The sequence below is a fragment of the Onychostoma macrolepis genome, chromosome 07, assembly GCF_012432095.1.
Source record: "Onychostoma macrolepis isolate SWU-2019 chromosome 07, ASM1243209v1, whole genome shotgun sequence".
NCBI lineage: Eukaryota > Metazoa > Chordata > Actinopteri > Cypriniformes > Cyprinidae > Onychostoma > Onychostoma macrolepis.
Window position 1 is genome coordinate 9,504,542 of NC_081161.1, and position 9,888 is coordinate 9,514,429.

The 9,888-nt window shown below is 36.3% G+C and overlaps 1 protein-coding gene across 6 annotated transcripts in view; it reads left to right on the plus strand.

Moving 5' to 3' along the window:
* Nucleotides 1-8,895, plus strand: part of LOC131544571 (F-box only protein 2-like) — a 61,270-nt gene extending 52,375 nt beyond the window's left edge. For 4 of the 6 annotated variants that reach the window (XM_058782895.1, XM_058782894.1, XM_058782899.1 and 1 more), the window contains 5 exons: nucleotides 7,100-7,146; nucleotides 7,233-7,338; nucleotides 7,464-7,559; nucleotides 8,190-8,325; nucleotides 8,421-8,895. In XM_058782895.1, the coding sequence (XP_058638878.1) occupies nucleotides 7,100-7,146; nucleotides 7,233-7,338; nucleotides 7,464-7,559; nucleotides 8,190-8,325; nucleotides 8,421-8,561 (526 nt within the window). In that variant the 3' untranslated portion in view covers nucleotides 8,562-8,895. Of the gene's footprint in view, nucleotides 1-7,099; nucleotides 7,147-7,232; nucleotides 7,339-7,463; nucleotides 7,560-8,189; nucleotides 8,326-8,420 lie in introns of those variants that run through there. The other 2 variants (XM_058782898.1, XR_009272161.1) reach the window with 2 other exon arrangements.
* Nucleotides 8,896-9,888: the final 993 nt, after the last annotated feature.

The following is a 9,888-nucleotide window of genomic DNA, read 5'->3' on the forward strand; positions in this document are numbered from 1 at the left end:
TAATGTGCCTCTTGAGGCCAGGGATCTTTCATTTTTAAGCAATTTATACTTTACAAACAAATCAAACAACTATTTTATTTGGTTTTACCCTGACCAGAGCTTATGAAAATCATTTTAATGAATTTCTACACATTGTGAAGTGTGATGTGATCTGAAAAACATACATTTATGAATGAAATGTTTTGATGAATTATGCAATTATTCAGAAAATATATTAACCTTCATCTTTCCTCAAACCATATTTCATATCTTCAAATGACAGTGATAGATACAGTCATGGCCAAAAATATCGGCACCCTTGCAATTCTGTCAGAAAATGCAACACTTCTCAGAAAATTGTTCCTATTGCAAATGTTTTGGTATTCACATGCTTATTGTTTTTGTTTGCACTGCAACAACACAGTTAAAATGGAGAAAAGTTGACTCAACCTTTGTGTTGTGTGTCACACTGAGCATGGAGAAAAGAAAGAAGTGTAAAGAGTTGTCTGTGGATTTGAGAGGAAAAAATTGTGGAAAAACATGGACAATCTCAAGGCAAGTCCATCTCCAGAGATCTTCATGTTCCTGTGTCCGCTGTGCGCAATATCATTAAGAGGTTTACAGCCCACGCCACTGTAGCTAACCTCACTGGACGTGGACGGAAGAGCAAAATTAATGAAAATTTTCAACGAAGGATTGTTCGAATGATGGATAAAGAACCCCGATTAACCTCCAAACAAATTCAAGCTGATCTGCAGACACAGGGTACAACAGTGCCAGCTCGCACAATCCGTTGCCATCTGAATGAAAAGGGATGCTATAGTAGGAGACCCAGGAGAACACCACTGCTGACACAAAGGCATAAAAAAGCAAGACTGGAGTTTGCCAAAACTTATATACTTATAAACTTATTTCAAGATTCTCTTCTGGGAGAACGTACTGTGGACAGATGAGACAAAATTAGAGCGTTTTGGTAAAGGACATCATGGCACTGTTTACAGAAAAAGAAATGAGGCCTTTTGTGAAAAAGAACACAGTCCCTGCAGTCAAACATGGTGGATGTTCAAAGATGTTTTGGGGTTGCTTTGCTGCTTCTGGCACTGGATGCCTTGACTGTGTGAACGGTATCATGAAATCTGATGATTACTAAAGAATTTAGGGGCGCAACGTAGTGGCCAGTGTCAGAAAGCTGCGTCTCCACCAGAGGTCATGGGTCTTCCAGCATGACAATGACCCGAAACACACTTCAAAAAGCATTCAGAAATGGTTACAAACGAAGCGCTGGAGAGTTCTGAAATGGCCAGCAATGAGTCCAGATATGAATCCCATTAAACACCTGTGGAGAGATCTCAAAACAGAAGTTGGGAGAAGGCATCCTTCAAATATGAATGACCTGGAGCAGAGTGGTCCAAAATTCCAGTAGAGGTGTAAGAAACTCATTCATGGTTACAGGAAGCGATTGATTTCAGTTATTTTTTCCAAAGGGGGTGCTACAAAATATTAAGTTAAGGGTGCCAATAATTTTGTCCAGTGCATTTTTTGGGTTCTGTGTGGAATTGTATCAGATTTGACTTTTCTTCTCTTTTTTTTTTTGTGTTGTTCCAATGCAAACAAAAAAAATAAACTTGTGAGTACCAAAACATTTGCAACTGCAGCAATTTTCTGAGAAGGGTTGCACTTTCTGACAGAATTGCAAGGGTGCCGATATTTTTGGCCATGACTGTATCATACACTTTATCAAATGTATAAACTAACTTCTCAAAATGGGAAATGAGACTAGCCCTGCAAACATGTTCTTGCGGGGCTCATGTTGGCTTTTTGCGGGCACAGTGGGCTAGGGTCAGCCCACACCAAACCTAAACTTGCCCAGGCGAGGCCCAAAGCTTTGGGCTCACCGCAGGGCCTCGGTGAGCAGACTATCCACATTAATCCCATGATGGTCCAGTGTGGGCCAGTCCATTTGGGCCCAGAGCAATGTTTGTATCCTTTGGGCCCATGCAGGTTTTGTGTAGGCAGCCCTGTAATGCAACTAGGAGAATACAAACCACATTGACTGCCAAGCCACAGGAAGACAAATGTACAAGACAATTCCGATGATACTGTTCTACTTAGCCTACTTACAAAAAACTCCAACTTGAACACTCATGCAGCGGTAGAAAACCTTGTGGCCTGGTGTGATGCACATAAATTGCAGATTAATATAAGTAAGACTGTGGAAATGCTGGTGGACCCTGGCTCAGTAGGGGATTATGGCCCTGTGGCTATTAATGGCCATGAGATTGAGCAGATGAGCTCATTTAAATATCTTGGAGTCCACATTGATAGCGATTTGGGCTAGCGTACACAGGTGGCAAGTGTCTGTGCCAGAGTTCACCAGCGCCTTCATTTCTTGCACAGACTTAGATTATTTGGTGTTTGTAAACATATTAAGTTGATTTTCTACAGAGCAGCGATTGAATCGATATTGAGGTATGGCATGACTTGCTGGTTTGGTAATTTAACAGTTATATCTGAAGCACAGATCTCCAAAATTATGGGTACTCCCGCTCCCCTTAATCCACAGGAGTTGTTTGAGCAGGCTATATGCAGACAAGCTAGAAGTATTTTGTCTGACAAAACACATGTGCTTTACCCTGAGTATAGGCTGATGAATTCAAAGAGGAAGTTTAGGGTCCCATTGTGCGGGTACAATAGTGTAGGGTTAATATGTAAATAATTTAATTTAGCTCAAAGGGAATCATTTATGATTTTATAGGGAATTTGAACAGAATCACTGTTTTGTGGCTGATCACTGAGTCGGCTGGCGATTCACTGAACGAGCCGTATAACATTAATTCTGCACTGGATATTGAAAATATAGTGAAAACACTATTAATAAGCACAGTAACAAGATCGGCAGATTAAGACATTAACTTGTAAGCACAAAACACAAGATACTTGTTTAATATAAATAAGACTTTATTTATATAAACCTAAGACATAAACTAATCTAACACATGAATACACGCATTCACACATTCACAAGTTGCAGAAAGAGAGAAAGTGAGGACAGGATGAGTTTAAAGAATGAAAATGTGGTATCCCAAGTTTACAGCAATATGGGCAATTGCATAGACCTGAACAACCATCAATCACTTATTTAACCCTCACATTGAGTTTCTCAATGAGGCTAAAATTTATATTAAATGCACCAGCTCAGTTAGAATCTGGAGGTTACTTGCGTTGCCTCTGTGTTAAGGGATTCCCTTTTTTCGTCGTCTTTGCAGGAAAAGGGGTTTCCCAAGTTGCCGATTGGCTGGAAGTTCAGTAGTCGTTGAAGTGATGTCTTTTCATCGTGTGGTGTTAAGTAGCAACTGGCTTGTAGGCCAGAGCACGCTCAAAGAGTGCTAAAAAGCAGCGTCAAAACGCGGTGGCAAAAGAAGAGAAGAGAGACGAGAAGGGAAGAGGGCAAGATTTGATGGTGTCCTGAGTTTTTAAACTCTGCTTCTGGACACATCCCATCTGGTGTTTTGACCAATTAGATAGGCTATTATCTTAGCTAGGGTTGGTCCTTCCATCATAAATCAGCATGTTATCAGTCACATGGTCCAAATTTTACACACTCTTGAAAAGAATACTTTTGGATGTGATTTCTATAACCAGAATATGATACATTTGACAAAGAATCAGTTGGAAGAAACGTTTCAAGCTAGAATTGTCAAACTCATACATACCAAACACGAATAAACCTTAAAGTCATTCAATAGTTATGAAAAAGACATACATAATATGTGCTTAAAACATGATAGTCTAATGTGTGGGTTACATACATAATATGGGGTTATGCATAGAAATGTCCTTTTAGGATGATTTTATGTGCATATGAAAAAGAAAGTCTCTGTGTAGTTCTGTGGAGACCAAAAGACATGTTCTTTGGACAAAGGAATTTCAGTCTGGTTCTTTGTCTTCTACACTGATAAAAATGATTTTTTGGTGAAGTAAACACTACATAAAAACAAATGTAATTTCTACATTAAATAATTTAGTTCAGGCAAGAATTAAAAAATGTAAGTAAATTCTATATTAGTACTCAATTTAAGCTTGTAGAAATTAAAGTTTGAACTTAAAAGCATATTTTACTTGGAACTGTTTGTCATGTTTACAAGGATTCTTTAAGTAAATATCAAAGTTATGATCCGTTTTCCCATCATGCACTGGGGCATGAATAATTAAAAGGTTAAATTTGTCACTGTTTTTAGTTATATTTACACTGTTTTATGGTTGCTTTTGTTGTTAGGTTTAGTAACTTACTGTTTTGTGACATCTGGAGTTGATTTTCTACTCAAAATGACCCATTCTTACTCAAACACCATCCACTGATTGTCACCGTCATTGTGTATGGTGTACCAAGTATTGAGGTCTCTGTGTTCAGTTGGGTAACAATTCTTTTGAGTGGACATATTATCTTAAAAGGATAACAAGCTGTCTACTTGCTTGCTTACATGTTTGTAAGTGAATCACATGCTTTAATAGCATGGTTGTTTCCCAGTACTACATTGTTTGAGTAAATTTTAGAAGCCATGACTGAGTGAAAAATACTTAAGTATTGCAGATTTAACATAAAATGATCAAGTAAATATTACTCATCAAACTCTAACTGGCCATGTTAATTTTACTTATTTCCTTTTCTAATTTTACCTAACTTAGCCAAGTAGATTTTACTTAATTCAGTACTTACATTTTACTTAAAATTTATTTGTGCAAAAACTTGCCAAATAAAAATTAAGTAAATTTACTTATTGTTTTTTTCAGTGTATGTGTGGGGGAAAAGTCAATCTAAAGAAGCTCGTGATTTCTCTTGTGGAACACATGTGATGGCCATTAATCTTGATTACTTGCCCCAAATTTGACGATTTCCTTTCTGCGTTGGACTTATCAATAAGTGTTCTTTTTGTTTTAACCCTTTAAGACTTGCCATAGAACAATTCCGCCAGAGTATATCTTAGTATTGTTACATGCTGTGCTGTCATTCTTTTGAGTATTTTCAAATGCCATATATCAATACAATCCTTACACCTCCAATTTGAAGGATGTGTATGTAAGAAATCCATAATTACTCGATAAATAGCTCAAAAGTGCAATAAACCAACAAAAATATGAAAAACGATTTTTTTTTCAACATATTTTACTAAATACAGAAATATCACAAATGTCAAACCTCAAACTTTTCAATGTAAAAAACTTGCATGAAACACTTTGAAACTACATACAATTGATTTGGACTGATTACATAAATTCGTTTGTGAGATACACTCATTTTTATAAACGTGCGTTGTGAAGTCAAACCGATAATATATTGCTTTTGAGAGCAATATTGATTGAACAACTACAAAAGATAATGTAAAATAATCAGTTACACTACTCTAAAATCTGTAATTTATCATAACTAAAAATGCAGAAAGGCTGTGATAACACTTGTGACAATACCTGACTAGAATAATGCAGAGGGGTATGTGGCATGCCTCACAGATGAATGGAGTGCATTTGAATTTGTGGGGTAAAAAAATATTACATTTTGCTTTTGAGAGCAATGTTGATTGAAAAATAAATACATAAAGAACATCTCAGTTATTCTTGTGTAAAAACAAAACAAAACAAATACATAAAACAAATATAAACCCCACTAGAAACAGATTCTGGAGCAGATGAGCAGTCAGAGAGTTACTTGGCGTCGCACGCGAGTAACGTTAGTAGCTCCAAAACCTCCGCGTGCATGTACTTATGTTTTCATGCAGTCGTAACATTATGCACGCGAGTGTGTGATTGTGCTTGCATTTGTAAAGGTGCATTTGTGTGCATGTGTCAAAAAGAAAAAAAGCAACAGATTGCAATGATAAATAAATAAGAGTGATGAATAGAACGCAGCAGCAGCAGTAGTATATACGTACAGCAAATGAAAGTCAAATGTCGTGGCTTGTGACGTCACCACATGCAACACACCTTGGGGTCATAGTGCACAGAACGTGATTACGTCATAGTAGATGTAGTAAAAGGTATCTAGCAACCGCTAGCAACCTCAGATCTATAGAACATGTGTGCAAAGACGTGCAATGTTATTTTTAGTGTATTTTGTTGTATATGCATTTTATGCAATTTGTGCAGACTTGTTAGAGGGTGAAAACAACGCAACAGGAGCATGTTGTAGACTTGATCTGACTGTGTAACGTCTCTGATTTTGAATGCAAAAATAATTATTGCGCTACCCTTTTGGTTTCGGTTTCTATTGACTTTTAAACAGAGACACGCAAACCGGAGCGCTTTATAGGGTTAATGTTGCAAGCTGTCCTGTGAAAGATGCTTGTTGGTTAGGCTTTCTTCAGAGGTTGGAGCTAGGAATCTGATTTATGACGTCCTGTTGTGGCCTTGGGGCCCCTCTGGAATTTCGGCTCCTCATTTTCGATGTTCTGATCAAATCTTAAATTTGTCTGACTCGTTCTGATCCTACAATAGGTATAAATATTAGTTTATCCCGTTGTCAGTTACATTTTTAAATGATCAAAAGGGAATGTATTTTGAGGGTTTGGGGGATTAGGGCGGGGTGTTACCTACATAAGTTCACCTGGTTAAATTGCATTGCATTTTGAGTATTTTCTATATATGTTTAAAATGTCCTTTATGTCTATGTTGTATGTTTTATGTTATGTTATGTTGTGTTGTGCAGCACGCCCTTTGTGCAAGCCAAATTTCTCCCATGGGAGACAAATAAAGTTAACCTAAACTAACCTAACAAACAATACACAATCTTCCAGCCTAGGCTGAAGTTATTATGTACAATATCAATTTGGGACAAATGTAATTTAATGGAAATCTATCTGCGTGACGCATCAGGATTTTGAATGGCCTTCAGAGTCGTACATACAACAGGTCTGCCATCAGGACGCTCCACCATACGCTCCAAGACATATTTCAGTTTTCCAGTAGCAGATTAGGGTGCTGCCGAATTAAGAGTTATCATCACTGGTTAGAAGAGTGATATCGGACATTTAAGTAGTGCTAAAGTAGCTACTATTATTTGTGCTTCTTTTGGTTTACTGTAATATCGTCAGAATGTGAAACTAAACTTCTGTGTTTCCCATTTTAGCTTCTGCCTCGCAAATCGTAACTTGCTCAAGAATCCCAGCGCACAAGGTGATTCATATAATAAAGACTACAATAAGTGTCACTGTAATGAAATTTTGTGTCAGGAAACATCTCTTTTCTTATGTTCTCATTAGAGGGACTTCAAGGATGGGAGATTGTAAAAGATGGAGGTGACCGCTGGCTGACAGTAGAAAATTGGAGAACATTTCCGGTCACCAAATGTTTTGTGACGTCTTATGGGTATGTTTGATATTTTAGATCCTTCAAGTAAGTTTTGAGCTCATTTAATTTCAGTCAATGTTGCAATATGAAAATAAATCAATCATCAAGGCAATTCACACATGAATCATAAACTTTGTCCTCAGTCTATGTTTGAAGGAGCAGCTGATTGATTTGAAGAAAGAAGGCTACAGTGATGCTTTAATGGATCAACAGCAACCTCATATCAAAATATCAGACTGGTGAGCATTCACTCAAACTCCCGTTTCATGCTACAGTATCTTAGATGGTGGATTTCATATTTCATGTGATAATATGTGTGTAACCTGTCCAATATGTGACTTGTGTTGAAATTGCGGTTGGTAGTATGAGAACCCAAAGTGATATGTCATTCATATTTCAATGTTTTATTTTATTGGCATATTATTTTGTAATTTTAATGTTAGAATCTGCATTAGCTCTGACACAAATGGCGCGTTTGAGCAACCCAAGGTTTGTATTCCACATAAGAAAGAAAGTGACACAGGTTTGGACTGACATGAGTGAGAGTAAAAGATGACAGAATTTTCATTTTTAGGTGATCTAGCCCTTTAAGTCAAGTCAAGTCATCTTTATTTATATAGCGCTTTTAACAATACAGATTGTGTCAAAGCACTTAACAGTATCAAATTGGAGGATAGAGTGTCAGTAATGTATAATGATAAGATTAAACACTCAATTTTCAGTTAAAGGCATTTCATTATTGAATTCAGAGAGGCCATTGTTTAGCTCAGTTTAGTTTAAATAGAAGACAGTACCACTGTTAAATCAGATTCTAATTAGAAAACACAATTTTTGAACAGAACCACAATTAATTGATGTCTCATCTGCAGGTATGCCTCACTCTCTGGTTGTGGAAGTGAGTATCAGATCCGTGTGGAGTTGCTTGATGAGAAGAAGAAACCCATCAGTACCTTTCAGCCTGAGAAAGTTTTCTTTCAACAGGGGACAATTTATCCATGGCGTCAAGTGTGTAGAATAATACTGACAATCCAGTTTTTCCCCTGTAATCAAACTAATTGTCAAAGCTTAACTGTCAGTGTGTTTGTTCTGGTATATTTCAGATGTTCCACGTCTTTAGGAATTATGGACCTGGAGTTCGGTTTATCCGTTTCACTCACGGTGGGAAGGATACAAAATTTCAGAAAGGCCAACATGGAATACAGGTCACTAATAGTAGTGTGGAGATCTATTCAACTGATTAGACAGAGTGTTTTCCAGATTTAAATTGATCAGCTGCAAAAGTGACCTTCAAATGATGAACTGTAGTGATGCAATATGCTTTAAGGAGATCATATGTATTGTATGCTACACTGTTAAAATGAAGGACCTTAGTTGCCAACTGTAACTACAGCCATAGACATGTACTGCTCATCGTATAATCAAGTACAATAAACATCTCAAAGTTACTGTGTGCGCTCATACAAAATAATTTAAATGAATTTCTAAACATTATACACTTGGTTTGAGAAACCTATATTTATAAATGAAATGTTTTGTCATAATATTATTCTGAAAAAGCATTAACATTCATCTTAATTCATACCATATGTTATATCTTCAAATGAGAGAGACACAAAAACTGGGTAACAAAAAATGGGTAATAAGACTTTTTTTTAAACATAATAAACACAGTATACATTTATAATGGCATTCAGTAAGTGCAAATAAACAGTAAATCAAGCACACCAATAAATTTAGGGGAAAAGGGTACAAACAGGGATCTATTCTTTCATCTTTCAATAAGCCAAAGTCTCTAATCATCTTAGAAAATTGGCAGGCCTGTTTAGTCTTTATATATATTTCAATGACAGAAATAACTACAAAATCTCTTTAGTGTTTGTTGTCTTCATACACTTACATTTATGGATAAAAAATGTACAGAAAATCAACATTACACTAATGAAAAATTCTACTTTTTTGTTTTCCAACAACATACACAATCCCAGAAAACAGAGTGTTCCCCTAGCGTTTCCATATGGTTCCCTATTTGTTATTTTTTGGGGAATTAAATAAAAACAGGGTTCCTACAGGGTTTGGAAATGTATGGAATTTGGTTTAAGTACTTTCCAGGTCTGGAAAAGTATGGAAAAAATAAAGCTTCCAGACTTTTGCCCCTATTTAGTTTTTTTCTTTTTTTTTATAATAGAAAATTAAGAATTTATTGAAAATAAGTTTCTTGTACAAGGCAAAGTCAAAATACTACTGAATGAATTATAAGCATTTTGGGTTTCTTCTTACAATATTCTTAGCACAGTATTACAGAGCCTCAAGGACCTTTGCAAATATAAAAAAATATACAGACTTTTATGTGCGCACAAAAAACCATTAAACTTACTGAGTCACCTATTGTGCCATCAGCCCGTTATGCAGTGTGGTTCCTTGGCCTCCACAAACTAGACCTAAGGCCTTGAAATATGGCATACTGCCCTAATAAAAACCAAATTTTAAACATTTTTTTTTTTTTTTTTTTTTTTACAGTACTTGCCTTTTTTTATAAACCTTTGAACTTGGCAAATTTTATGCCATTAG